We start from the raw sequence: 14,726 nt of genomic DNA, 5'->3' as shown, positions 1-14,726 counted from the left end.
GTATTTACTCAGATTTTCAATATGTGACTATCAAGACGGAAAAAATTCTGTGTATTTCTTGTGTGAGGCGTCGCCTTTGTAGGTTTCAATAACACTTACCTATGTTCACAGTTTAAAGGATAAAGTTGGGGGAGAACTTGTTGATCATTTCCAATAAATCAAGTTCCTACACTTGGATTTTAGATGTTATATTTTAGATATGTAAGGGATAATGGCGAATGAGCTATCCATTGTCAGGATGTAATGGACGACTGGGACGCCAGAACCATCCGACCCACAGTGGAGTAGGGCTGCCCCCTAATAGTCGACCAAATGTTAGTCGACCAGAAAGGTCATTAGTCGTCAAGATTTAATTGGTCGTTAAGTCGCAGAAAATGTGATACTCTATTACTAGCTGTGCCTTGTCAAAATTAATCAAAACCTTAGTATGTGCGTTTACATGGAGCCATGTATTCCTTTTGCATTCGGGTTGGAAGCCCTACCTGAATAGAAATGCTCCTTGTAAACACCTCAACCCGAATGAAAACAGCCAACCCGAAAGAAAATCTAATCAGGTGCACAGGGGTGGAATATTCCTTTTCAGAAACTGAATGGAAGAATTTTTCTGGCTTGTATACACCTCCTACCCGATTCCAGCCATTCCGTTCTTTCTGCGCATGCTCGTTTCCTTGCCCTTCTGGCGTGATGACGTATACAGTGTGCATAGCAAAGGGCTGAGATAGAGCAGTCGGACTCGTTGCACTCACCGGTTTCCATTCGCCACAGCACGGTCCTCTATCTCCCTTCTTCAACCTTCTACCTCCCTTCTCCTCCTCAACAGACGAAGCATTAGCAGAACAAGGTTGTTGTCGTACTGCTGCTTCAAGAATATAAGCAAAACAAGCCCGAAAAAGGCACTAAGAATGGCGTCGTCAAGCATCTTGTTATCCGGAGCGTGGACTACAGTGTTTTCTTCTGGTACACGTAACATCCGCCCCGCCCCCTATCCAATCAGAGACCTTCCCTGCCTCAAACCTTGCGCAGACCCAAATAAAGGCGATTAAACTGATCTCCCGTGTAAACCCTCAATCGGAATGAATATTTCCCATGTAAACTACCTGGAAAAACTTTAATTCCGAATGATTTCATTCAGATTTATTTCATTCTGAATGAGAAGCCATCATGTAACCGCACCCAATTTGAAAGGACAGACACAGGAAGTGTCCACGCTCAGCAGTCAAACAGGAGTTACGTTACAAACCAATCACAGCCGACAGATATCTTTCCCTTCTTCTGTAAATCTTCAGTCTGATAAATACGGAAAAGTTGATCATGTTAGTGCAGGGCTACCCAGAGCTTTACATCTGTCCCACAGATGATAGGCCTACACACTTATAAACAGCATCTAGAAGAAGATCAGGTCTGCACTCAGGATTTCAGGTTAACAGATGATGTAACACTCAATCTTTCCAGGACAATCCCCCCACGCACCATCTCCTTCCGGAATATTAAAAACATTCAAGTTGACTCTCTCACTGCTGGTATTGACTGCCTCCCCATTGCTGACTGCTTTTCAACCCCGGACAATCTGGTCTCCCATTATAACAGCAGCCTCCAAAATCTCCTGGATAACCTGGCCCCTCTCAAAACCAGATCAGTCACCTTCACCCGCTCGTCACCTTGGTTCACTCCCACTCTCCGTCAACTTAAGGCCAAAGGACGTCAGCTAGAACGTCTCTGCAAGAAAACCGGACTCACCATTCATAAGGACATGTATATCAACCATCTCTCCCACTATAAAAACTGCATCTCTCAAGCCAAATCCACCTACTATTCCAGTCTGATCAACCACAATGAAGGGGACTCCAAAGCTTTATTCTCCTTACTCAAAAACATCACTCAGCCCCCCTCCTCACTTCCTCCTCACATGTATTCAAATGCTTCCTGCAATAAACTCATTTCCTTTATCTCTGACAAAATCACAAACATCCATCAGCAACTTCTTCCCGCCATTCCCGCTACCATACCCTCCTTTCTACCTGCTGTTCCCCCTTCTCAGTCATTCTCAGTATTCACCCTGTCCTCTGTCTCTGAAATTGCTGATCTCATCAACAAATCCAAAACCTCCACCTGTCAATTGGACCCCCTTCCAACGGCTCTTGTTAAAGCTGCTGCTCCTTCTCTGGCCCCTCTCATCACACACATAACCCACTCTTCCCTCACCACTGGTATTGTCCCCTCACCCCTTAAAACAGCTGCTGTCACTGTCACTCCCACACTCAAAAAACCTGGTGCCGACCCCAACAACCTCAATAACCTCCGTCCTATCTCTAATCTTCCTTTTCTTTCCAAAATCCTTGAAAAAACTGTTGCCAATCAACTTCACTCTCATCTGCTCCACAACGATCTATACGAACAATTTCAATCTGGTTTCCGTCCCCTTCACTCCACTGAAACAGCCCTCCAAAAAATAACCAATGATCTCCTCCTTGCTGCTGATTCTGGTCTTTTATCCATACTCATCCTGCTTGATCTGAGTGCGGCCTTTGACACCATCTCCCACACCATCCTCCTGGACAGACTTTGCACTATTGGCATCACCCACACCCCCCTCACCTGGTTTAAATCATACCTCTCTGGCCGCACTCAGTTCATTCAGCTCAAATCATTCACTTCCCACCCCCTCCCAGTCACCACAGGTGTGCCCCAGGGCTCAGTCCTGGGGCCCCTGCTCTTCATCATTTACATCCTCCCACTTGGTCACATCCTCCGTAAGCACAATATACAGTTCCACTGCTACGCGGATGACACCCAGCTCTACATCTCCTCCAAACCGGACTCCATCCTCCCACCTTCCTCCCTCACCAACTGTCTCCTTGAAATAAAGTCCTGGTTCACATTCAATTTCCTCAAATTAAACAGTGATAAAACAGAAATGTTAATAATTGGCTCTAAATCCACTCTCAACAAATCCAATAACTTCACCATTCCATTCGACCACTCCTCCATCTCCCCTTCCCCTCAGGTAAAGAGTCTGGGTGTCATCCTCGACAGCACACTCTCCTTCACAGCACACATTAACAACATAACCCGGTCTGCCTACTTCCACCTCCGAAACATCAACCGCCTCCGCCCCTCTCTCACCCCTCACACCACCGCCATTCTGGTTCACAGTTTAGTCACCTCCAGACTTGACTATTGTAATTCCCTTCTGTTTGGCCTCCCCCAGAAAACCCTCCATAAACTTCAACTGGTACAGAATTCAGCAGCTCGCATCATTTCAAGAACACCATCCACTCACCACATCACACCCATCCTGCAGCAGCTCCACTGGCTCCCCATCACATACCGCATTCAATACAAAATCCTACTCCATACATACAGAGCCATCCACAGTCTTGCCCCTCCATACCTCTCTGACCTCATTAATATCTCTGTACCTACCCGTACCCTCCGATCCTCTTCCTCCATCCATCTCTCTGTCCCCTCTGCTCGCCTCGTCACCATGGGGGGCCGAGCATTCAGCCGCTCGGCTCCCCAGTTTTGGAACTCCCTCCCCCCTGACCTCCGCAACACGGACTCCTTACCCCTCTTTAAAACCAGACTGAAAACCCATCTGTTCAAACTCTCATACTCCGTCTGATCTTTGCACTGTCCATTGTATTTTATTGTTTGTTTTTATCCCTGTTTTTATGCACTTCTGTACTTTTGTAAGGTGACCTTGAGTGCCATGAAAGGCGCCCTTAAATAAAATGTATTATTATTATTATTATTATTATTATTATAAATTGCTTGTTCAGATTGCTTAGTAACCTCAGACGCAACTTGCCACCGCGTTCTTGAAAGCTGGCACAGAAAAGGTGAAAGATTAGCACTAAGCGTCCGACCTTGTGTTTTCAGGCGGTTTAAGACGTGACATGTGTACGGCCCCTAATTTCCAGGGCTGGTACTGTACCTGCGGTTATTCCACAGGCTAGTTAATAACATGTCGGGCAGGAAATCCAAAGTGTGGGATCATTTTGAGAAGGTGAAGGACGAACCCAAGGTGATATGTAAACTCATCTTCATTGGTCGACTACAAACATGACGTATCATCTGAAACATGGAAGTAGCTACATGCCCATTAGCCCACAGCGTCATTAACAGGCGGCTCGCTCAGTGTGTGACGTGCACTTGTAGATAAAATATAGGCCTATATTAATGAAGGTTCATTAGTACGGTTTTGTATTTCTCTGTAATGTAGCACAGTGTTAACAATGTTACTGATACTATTCTTTCCTCACACCTTCAACTCAAACANAAATATAGGCCTATATTAATGAAGGTTCATTAGTACGGTTTTGTATTTCTCTGTAATGTAGCACAGTGTTAACAATGTTACTGATACTATTCTTTCCTCACACCTTCAACTCAAACCATTGTGTTGCCCCGCCCAAAATATATCATTTAATAATTAAATTAATATCGTAAACATGTGGGCAACTAGTCGGCTAATGGCTCTAAATTTGTTTGTGTGTTAACAATCACTTTCCTGTGCTGTTGAGAGGATGAGAAATGTTGAAGTCATAGTTGTAATTAGATGTTAACTTGTTAACTTTGGCTACATCCCTGTTGCTATGGTTACTCATTTGCGATGGAGGCTGATATTATGTAGCCAGCACATCATGTTAGAGCTCTGAACAGAGTTTTAGTGGAACTACTTAGTGGGTGTCCTATATTTGGAATGAATGGACAGCCTGCAGCCAGTCACAACCAGGACCATGGTATAATTCTCATTAAATCACTACAAGAAACTACAATATTTTTACACTAAAGTCTCATCTACCGAGCCGAGCTACAACAGTACATTAGTACATAGCCATGGTGTGTCTGCATTGCTGTACATTATGTCCCTCTGCCTGCTTCTCCCAGTTTCTCACGGCCTGTATCTTTTATCTTGACGCTCTTTGTCCCGTGATTTCTTGCAATTGACTTCTTGCGCCTGATATGTGACGTTCAAGGCTGTGTGTCTGTCTGCGCCTCTGTCTGTGTGTGTGTGTCTGCATGTGACTGTTTCTCAAGGGAACATTTCCGTGGAAAAATGTAATGCTTATAGCACTGCATCCTTCATGATTATGTGCATGCAAAGAGGAACACACAGGTCTCATTTACTCTGATTCACCTAATTGTATTCTTGTTAATTGATATCTGGCTTTCAGCAGCCACAGGAAAGCCTTTGGGTGTGCATGACATTTAAGGACAACAGGAGTGTTTTCAGTCCCAAACAAATGTTCAGTTCATCCGAGTTATAACCGGTTTAGTGAAGGCCATTTAAATCACTTAACTTTAGAAGACTCAGCTGAGCACAAACAGTGAAAGATAAGACACGTGAGGCTTAAGTTGGAAGTGGGAATCGTGCTAAGATGAGTTCTGGATATAGTTTCTGTTCATGCATCGGTGCATCATTATGAATTTAACCATTTTTAGAACATCTTCCAAGAATTTACAATCGAATCTTGTTCTTCTGCTTCTGTCAGAATTCCCAGTTGTGTTAAAGCCCAAGGCTGGTTAGTCACCTGGACAGCAGATTTCAGAACAAATAAATCAAAACAAACTCGCTGAAGTGTCTCTGCGCCGGTGAAGCCTTAATGAAGAATGACTCACAGCTTGTTTCTCGGTTTACCTTCAAGCAGAATAAGTTTGTTGGAGTCTGCTGCTGTGACATTGTGCTTCTTATTCAGTAGGGCTGTACCCGACTCAGGATTGTGACCATCAAATAGGATTTGGCTGTTTACTATGAATATTCCATTATTTCTTTTTTCCCATATAGAGTCTGAGAGTTTGAAAGGGATTGGTGGGATGTTCAGGGTGGCAAGTGACGTTCATGTAATATAGTAAGCAAGCCAAGTTAGCCCTTGGAGCTAATATGTGCTAACTACACTAAGGATGGATCGGAAATGTCATGACAGTAGATTTCAAATTTAAGCCAGAGACTCCTGTGAGCTGTAAATTCACCACTTATAAGCAGAAGCCCGAAGATAACGTGATCTCAGAGCCTGACCGAGCTAAGCCTCTCCTCCTATTTTCCAAAATGTATACATCAAACAGTCAGCCAAATAATTTTAAAAGATGTATTGGTTGTAGCTGTGCACTAGAGGCGTGCTGTATCATCTCGTTCACAATAATACCGGTTTAATTTTCAATATATGAAAAATTCATATCGTAATACTTGTCATATTTTGACTTGTTGACATATTGACGTCATACTGTTACCCACGGCAACAGCAAGCATGGCTGAAAGCGAAATTAATAGCAATTCCGCGGCGGTTCCAAAAAGAGGAGCAGCTTCAGTCGTGTGGAATAAACTGTGGCGTCCTGAATGTTTTATGAACAGCCCCGGACTTCTCACACTCTTTTAGCGACTTACCGCACAGAGGGAACTCATTCAGCGGCTCCTCTGGCAGCAGCACAGCGTCTCTCCCTCTCCTCTCTCACAGTGCGCAGACGGGAGTCGGTGTCAAGTCATTTTGTCATAAACCTTTGGTAATGTAAACCTACGTGACACTCGCAGCTGAGATATGTGAATGTGTGATAGTTGTGGTATCATAACAGCCTGTCACAGGTTACAGCGTGATGATTAGAGGAGAAATGACAGAGCATAAAGTAATTATAGTAATTATATTTTGTGTATTTTGTTGAACCTGCCGTGCACTTCGAATGCTCTTATCTGCTTTTAAATGCAAAGTCTGTACAGACTTAATGTTGGACTCTGTGAGGGCTTCCCCTGACCTGACCATGAGGCCGTGTCCGTGAACCCAGTGTCCCACAGTTGTTCACACAAATCCTATTGGTCTGCTGCCGCTGTAGCAGCAAATGTAGCAGAGTGAGAGAGTGTGCGAGCCAAGCGTGCTGAGAGAGGGGAGAGGAGGGGCTTTCCGACTCCACAACAACACTGGCGCGAGTGAGACTACAGAGAGGAGAGAGAATGCGGCAGAAGGAGGGAGCAGACTGTCAGTGGCCGACTCTGGGAGAGAGGGATAGAGACGGATTCTCACTTCTTTTTTCTGGCTTTTCCCTGCTTCCTTTGCCTGCGCTTGTTCTGTCTTCTGTCTCTTTGTCTCTCTTTCTTTGCTGCTACTCACTGTTTTTCTCCCTGCAGTCTTTATTCTTCTGTCCTACATTCTGACTTGCTACTATCTGTCTGTCCTCCTCTTCCTCACCTATGGCTACCTGACGGTGAGCTTCCCCCTCTGCCGTCTTTCTCTCTTTTTCACCACCATCCCTCTTTCTTTCTTCTTCCTCAGTCTCTTCCCTTCTTTACTTCGATCTGTCCTTCCCTTGCACCTGTCTGTCATCTATCCTTTGTCTTTCGGTGTGAGGATGCCAGTGCTGGAGGGGCTCTGGGGCCCAGATCTTAGGATGCGAGACTCCAGTCTTGGGGTCGAAGTCGGGGTATGTCCAGACGAGGCTCCTCACTCGCCAGTCTGGGGGCCTCTCAGGACACCACCTATTACCTGCGGGGGTCTGTCGCTGGCCCTAGAGCTCCCTGCTCTCATACGGCAGCTCAGGGCAGCCTGGAGAGCCCGCAGGGGAGGCCCTCGGGGGCCCGAGAGAAGTCAGGCAAGCACCTGGGTGGAAACAGAGAAGGAAGAGGTAGAAGAGGTGAAGCTTGACATAGAGGACAGGAGCGCTCAGCTGGAAGGTAACTTGCACATGTTATAAGTACAGTAAAGCTCATGGGAGTTCTCATGAATGTTTAATGTCTAATGTATGTTTTTCCTTCTTTGTGTGACCCAGTAACTGTGTGCGCGACATAAAAACACATCCGTGGTAGAAAACACACTCCTTCATGATGTGTACTGATCTGTATAATTTGTTGTTTGTCTCTTCATATAGTGGTCATGTTTTTTGGCAGGTTTCTAAGGTGTCTGGCCTTGTCTTTGTGTGGTTTTCTGCATCAGTTTTTGCATTTGAGTGTTCAACATTTGACTCCATGCCGCGACGCACGTTTTCATTTTTGACAAGTGTACGTGTGTATGTGTGTGAGACAGATAATCTTTGACAGCTGATGGTTACGCGCGTGTTTGTGAGTGACGTGGTTCGAGACGAGGTTCAGAGCAGTTCACACACCCAGACAGAGGAGACGGTGAAATGAGGGATTTGTGCTGTAGAGCCAGAGTGTGTTACCATCTGCTGAGCCGCACTGATGACACTGACTTGATGCCATCAATCAAGCCGAGTCCGTCTGTCTGGAGTGCGACGTGGGTGACAAGTCAGTCAACATTGTGGACAGTTTTATGTGAGTTACGTCAGTAGGGAAAGGATGATTCTACCTTAAGGTACAGTACACTCAACATACATATTTTTCCTTTTACCTGTAGTGCTTTTAATTAATCTAGATTGTTTTGGTGTGAGTTGCTGAGTGTTGGAATATCAGCTGTGGAGATGTTGACGTATGATATAATGGAATTAGATGGCACTCAGCTTGTGGTGCTCAGAGCACCAAAAATATATTTGAGAAACTCAACAGCAGTGTCTCTTTCCAGAAATCATGACCCGGTTACTCAAGATAATCCACAGACCTTGTTATGAGCAGTTTCATGTTGGAACTATTTTGTTTCAAACCAACTACACTTGCCAACTATATCACTCAGTACGTTTACATGCACGCAGTAGTTGAGCTAAGCTCATTGCTGGGCTAATCAGTCAAGTTGGACTTCTCGTCTCGTCTGAGTATACATGCAGAAGAGAAAATCGAATTTCTGACCAAGTACATCTGACTCCGCCTCAATAGGCGGTGCTGTGTCCTTTTTAATACAGTGCGTATTGAACTAGTTCAGGTTGTTGTTCAGAAACCTTTTTAAATAAATCCTTGTTTCGCGTTTTCCTACCATCCATAAACTTCAAAATGTTTTGCTCCTTTAGCTGTCGGAGCATGAATGTAGTTTCCTCGTCTGTCCAGAAGTGCATCTTCTGCTTCTCGGTTTCCATAGTGTTTGTTTGTTTGTTTTTCCGGGAGTTACTGCACTGCTGCTACACCAGAACGCCAAGTCCTACTCCAGTTGGACTAAGTGGATACATGCAGCAATAGTTCGATTTTCAGAAGAATTATCCAGGTGTGTTAGTCGAGCCACGGATAGTCCAATTTCAGTCGGACTAAGATGTTTACATGCATTTAAAAGTCTGGTTTCAGTCAGACTAAGCCAGTGATTAGTTTTTCTCAAGCTGCATGTTAACGTACTGATTGTGCAGAAGGAAGCGTGTATCTACTGTTAGCTCTCGTAGCATCACTTAGCTAAGTAACGTTATAGCTCAGGAGGTTGCCATCAATGTTGACATCTGGCATTGTCACGAGCCTCTCGTCCATGAGTAGATGCACGCTTCCTTCTGCACAGTGATACCTTTGGTGGGTGTAGTTTGGTAGAAAGGAAATAGTCCCTACATGAAACTGCTCACAACAAGGTCTGTGGATTATCCTGAGTAGCCAGGTCATAACTTCCAGAAAGAGACATTGCTGTTGAGTTTTTTAAATGTATTTTTTTGCCGCTATAGCAGCACCACTTTAGAATGAAAATACAGACAGTACTTACTCACCCTCATGCCGACAAGAAGTCCAGTGTAGTTTTTTAATCCACAAAAGTTGTTCGGGGTATCGGAGGATAACAACTAGCCGGATTTTTCCATACACTTGAAGTGCATGGAACCCACATCCAAAATCATTTTGAAAATGTAATAAAACTCTGCGAGACTTGAGAACAAGAACGTCTCTGAACGTTCTTTAGTCTCGCGCGAGTTGCCATGTAAACGCAGCATGCCTGCAGGCTAACTGACCACGGTGAGAAATTATGCTATAAAAGTGGAGTAAATTATGTCTTTTCAAGTCAGTTTTGCATGCCGCAGTTTCAGGGCACTTGGATTACAAAGGACGAGCCATTCTGACGTTTTTGAAATGCATTAGCAGAGTCTGTATTTTCATTCTAAATTTGTCATTTCCTTTAATGTCAACCGTAATGAAAGGAAATGAGGTGCATTTCGTATTTCACAATGATGGTGATGAACGATAGTGACCTGACGTTTTTCATTCTGTACATTCTGATATTGACTCAGTGGTTATTTTTTGCGCAGGGTGGTGTTTTTAGTTTGATCTTAAGAGTTCTGCCTCATACATTGGCATCATGTTATTGGTAATGTAATATTAGATTGACTCAAGGACTTATGGTGTGAAATTTTTTCTCGAAAGTTGTGATCTAATTGCCATTTATTGATATGAGTATGATGCAGTTAAAGGACTTGACAATAAGACTAATACTTAAATCAGCTGATAACAGAAATGGAACAATGTACAAGTAAATCTTTAACATGCTTTTGAAGAGTTATGATGAAGTGATGATTCATACTGTGGGGAATCACCTGTTCGTAACCACTGACTCATAAGGTGGAAAACTGACAAATGTACGCTCTTCACTGCTTGCGACTTTCCCTTTGCTTCGTGATGACCTCATTCGTTTGATGACTCCCTACAGGGGTGAAGGGCTATCTGCGCAATGTTTGACTTCACTGCATATGACATGTGTCGAGTCACTGTGAGATAACTTGTCAGTGGTGATGGTGAGTCATTCTGACATTCTCAAGGATGTGAAGGGCTGAAGAAAAACACCAGTATTTATAGGTACATTTAGGCAGAAAAAGTACCGAGTGTCAGAGTTCAGCATTTTACCCCTAAAGGCAAAACACTTTATTAAATCTCAAAAAACATTTATGAAAATGTATTAAAAGTTGCCCTTTTTGACATCAGGACATTTCTAATAGCTAAACACTGAGGTAGAGGAGCTGTCTGGATTAAATGACGATATGTAAAGTAAAATAAGTTGAATGTTTGTAGTGCTGTAGAAGACAATTCACCTGCAGGTTGTATACTTTTTCCTGTCTTTTGTGTTAATGTGAATGGTTCAATAAAAACAAAATTATAATAAACCATTAAAATGGAGCTGAAATGAAAGTTCTTTTTACACAAAGATCCCAAACTACTTCCATGACCAAAACCCTAATGCTGCTCCAGTCTGTAATTTTAGTCAGCATGCCATCATTCTGTAAGCCAAAGAGGCGTGACGTGTAACACAACAGCTTCAGCCTCTAGTGTGACAGATAACATGCGTCGGCAGCGCTTTATAAGCAATAATGATAACATTAACAGTCACTTACGTTCCCGTTATATGGCGGCTGATATTGTCGCCTGCTCGGAGGGCAAGGAGCTTCCAGGCATTATTGTCTCCCCAAGTTATGGACATTTTTGCTTGCAGTTCTTCTTCTCTGAGTTAGCTGCTAACTGCTATTAGCTGCTTCTAAAATCTCCAGTGTCTTGCACCAGGGGGCGTCTTTTTTTTTTTTTTTTTTTTTTTCTGAAATAGTCAGAAGCAATCTATAACAAAATCATATGTTCATGTTACTTAAACTTTATAAACTCCAAATTCTAATTTTGGTATTTTTGTCATATACAGAGTTGCAGTGATGACTGGTTATATGTGTGTTGGTGTTGTCCAACGTCAAGTCTGTATTTGATCATGTGACGATACTATAAATTATACAGAAGCTGTTTTGACACAAAAGCTGGCACTAGGGCTCATCATAATAGCACCACTGTCTTTCACATACCACATTGTCAAAATGTCACACCGGCCCCGTCCTGCAGGTTTATACTTTATATGGGGGCATGGATTTGCCGCTGTTATTACCTCCGCAGCCACTTTAAAGGTGGAATTACTCTGCTCCCCCGTTTCGTGATTGTACCTGATGTACTTTTTTATACACAGCAAGGCAGAATAACAACATTCCCACCTTGTTACAGGCAGTTTAAAACGGGTTAGTCAATTAATCAGCTAGTCGACAAGCAGCAGATTTACACAGATTTAATTACACATTGGACCTTTAATTTTTTCAGACGAAGAAGAAAAAGAGGAAGATATACTTTGTTAATCCCCAAGGGGAAATTCAATTCTGTTTCACTCTGTTGTCATATACACACAGGCCTGAAATACACACACATGCACAAACAGGACCTATATTCATTAAATGGAGAGCAAGGTGGCTGCCTTGGGCAGGCACCCCAAGCAGTTGGGGGTTCAGTGCCTTGCTCCTTGGCACCTCAGCAGCACCCAACAGGTGAACTGGCACCTCTCCAGCTACCAGTCTACGCTCCATATTTGGTCCGGATGGGGATTTGAACTGGCAACCATCCAGTTCCCATGCCAAGTCCCTATGGACTGAGCTACAGCTGCGAGGATTCCAAAATTTCACTGGTTCCAGCCCCTCGAATGTGACCATTAGCTATGTTTCTTAAATAGAATATCTTTGGTATTTTAGGCTGCTAGTTTGACAGAATAAGACATTTGAATATGTCAGAATGGGCTTTGCCATGGTTCTGTTCTAACTGTTAACTATCTTATGTCGATTTTATGACATTTTTAATGTACCAAACAGCTAAACAGTTTGCCAAAGAATATATGTCTGGTGTTCTTTTGTGTTTAGATAGAAATGTGTGGGATAAGCACAAATAAATCATTAAAAGAGTATACCTTCGTGCAAACACACTGAAAAAGAAAAGCGTGCAGTGTCTCTGTGTGGAAGCACAGTATGTCTCTATGTTCCCAGATAAAGAGGGAACATCACCTGCCACTGTGTGTTTTCAAACTGTTTATATTCGAGTGTTGGCTGCATATGGCAGCGATGTGTCCCACTGTCTCTCTTTCTGCGATGGAAAACAGCCCCAAAGCACCATTTGTGCCGTAAACGCCCACAGATTCACTGAAGCCAAGTAAACATATTCATATCAGCGTCCCATGTGTGAGTGTGTGCCAAGTGTGCAGTCTTGTTTTCTCATTTGGAATCAGGGATTTAACCTCATTTGCAAGTGTGTGTGTGTGTGTGTGTGCAGGGCGAGTGTTTATCCACGGGTGCATGACGAGACACGTGTGCATTGCCGCGTCTTCAAACACCCTTTCCAACTGATTCACGTTTTCATCCTAAGTGACCCAGTTCTGCGCCGCGCGGAGACAATGACCTATTTACCACACAGAGAGTTAAAGGAAGAGAGGAGAGNGTTGAACAGGAAGGAATGAGGGATGATGGTAAGGTTGAGGGGGTAGTAATGGAGAGGAGGATGTGGAGACAGGAGCCAGAGGAAGGAGAGGAATGAAGGATGGAGTGACATAAAATGGAAGTATGGAGAGATGGCTCGGGTGGAGGAAGAGAGCCAGAGGGTGTGTGTGTTGGAGAGGGGGGTTTTCCAGATGATGTATTTCCCTCTCTCTGCCCACCAGCACGCAGGATAAAAAAGCAAAGAGGCTTTCCCCCTCTTCTCTATTTCTTGCGCAAACTAGGCCAGCAGGACTCGTCTGCCTCACGTAAACAGGCTGAGTCACTTCCCCCGAGCGGTTTCTATTTGTTATAAGATGCATAAATAGAGAATGATGCCACTTTTCCACCCTATGTTTTATGTATAGCTGCCCGGCCTACACAGCACACCAAAACCACGGCACGTTGCCTGCAAACCGCGCCGCTTTGGCAACCCACACTAGCAAAGCTGGCAACCCGAGGAACTTACCACAGGGACTCCAACCCCATTAACAGGTGCTGTATAGGTCACAGAGGTGAAGCGAACTGGCAACCTCGGGGACATAATACGCTCCAGTTCCTCACATCACGGTGTGTAAATTATTTAGTATTCCCATAGTTTTTAGTTTGTTCAAGTGAAAATTTCGTGTGTGCGCATGTGCGCTGCGACTTGGGACCCAGTTCTGTTGTGTCTTGTTGTCACTGGCCTCAGGGTGTGTGAAATGCGCATTTTAAACAGAGGCAGTATTCAAGCACCCATTGTGCTGCCGTGTTCCCTGGCTGTCTGATAGGTGCTCACGCAGCAAGGATTAAAAACCCAGAATGCTACTTCGGGGACTCTGCAGACATTTCCTGTGGAAAACATTCATACAGTAGACAAAACTGCTTGATATCCGCATAGGAGAAAATGTGCTGTCAGCATGTCACAAATACACGGGCACTTCAAACACATGAGGAATACGCATTTCCTTTTTCTTGTTATGTCTTAGAATCAAATAGAAAAGCTTTGTTTAGGCAGGAAAAGTAGACCAGACCTTCTGTTTGGTCCTCGGTTAGAGTTAGGGTTAGGTGTTAAACTCAGCACTTTTAAGGGTACTCACTAAAGCACGTTGGCACTGTTGAGTAACGATTAATGTTGAGTCCATTGGTGCCAAATGGTGATACCTGAGAGCGTATCTTCGTGTGAAAGCCAGGTTTAGACAAAGTGCCCCAAAGCCAGGAAGCTCTGCAGTGCCCCCTGGTTCAACTTCAGACGGGGGTGTTTGGACAAGATGCCGAAGCACCCCAAAACTTAGAGGCTCTGTGGCTGCTCCTTGGGCAAGCCAAAATCATCACTGCTGCCGCGACCAGTTCAAATGTGGGGGGCGGCTGTGGCTCAGAGGTAGAGCTAGTGGTCCACGAATCGGCTCCTCCAGTCTGTCGAAGTGTCCTCGAGCAACATACTGAACCCCAAATTGACTGTGTGACTGTATTGAAAACTGAGAAGCAGGTGGCACCTTGTATGGTAGCCTCGGCCACCAGTGTGTGAATGGGTGTGTAAATGGGTGAATGTGAGTGGTCGGATGCTTTGGGTAAAACACTGCGTCACTGTCACCTATCGAAGGGCGGGACACATAGTCTACCACAAAGACCACGGCTGCGTTCCAAATCACAGACTA

At 44.2% G+C, this 14,726-nt stretch overlaps 1 protein-coding gene across 3 annotated transcripts in view; it reads left to right on the top strand.

Moving 5' to 3' along the window:
- The window catches only part of LOC126398597 (cAMP-specific 3',5'-cyclic phosphodiesterase 7B-like), a 36,312-nt gene that overhangs the window by 8,939 nt on the left and 12,647 nt on the right, over nucleotides 1-14,726 (top strand). Inside the window, exon 1 of one of the 3 annotated variants that reach the window (XM_050058070.1) lies at nucleotides 6,925-7,660. The exons of the other annotated variants lie outside the window; for them this stretch is intronic. Within the exon in view, the coding sequence (XP_049914027.1) occupies nucleotides 7,339-7,660 (322 nt within the window). The 5' untranslated portion in view covers nucleotides 6,925-7,338. Of the gene's footprint in view, nucleotides 1-6,924; nucleotides 7,661-14,726 lie in introns of those variants that run through there. 3 annotated transcript variants of the gene reach the window in all.

Source organism: Epinephelus moara, chromosome 12 (assembly GCF_006386435.1).
Source record: "Epinephelus moara isolate mb chromosome 12, YSFRI_EMoa_1.0, whole genome shotgun sequence".
Classification (NCBI taxonomy): Eukaryota; Metazoa; Chordata; class Actinopteri; order Perciformes; family Serranidae; genus Epinephelus; species Epinephelus moara.
This window is presented reverse-complemented; position numbering and strand designations above follow the sequence as displayed.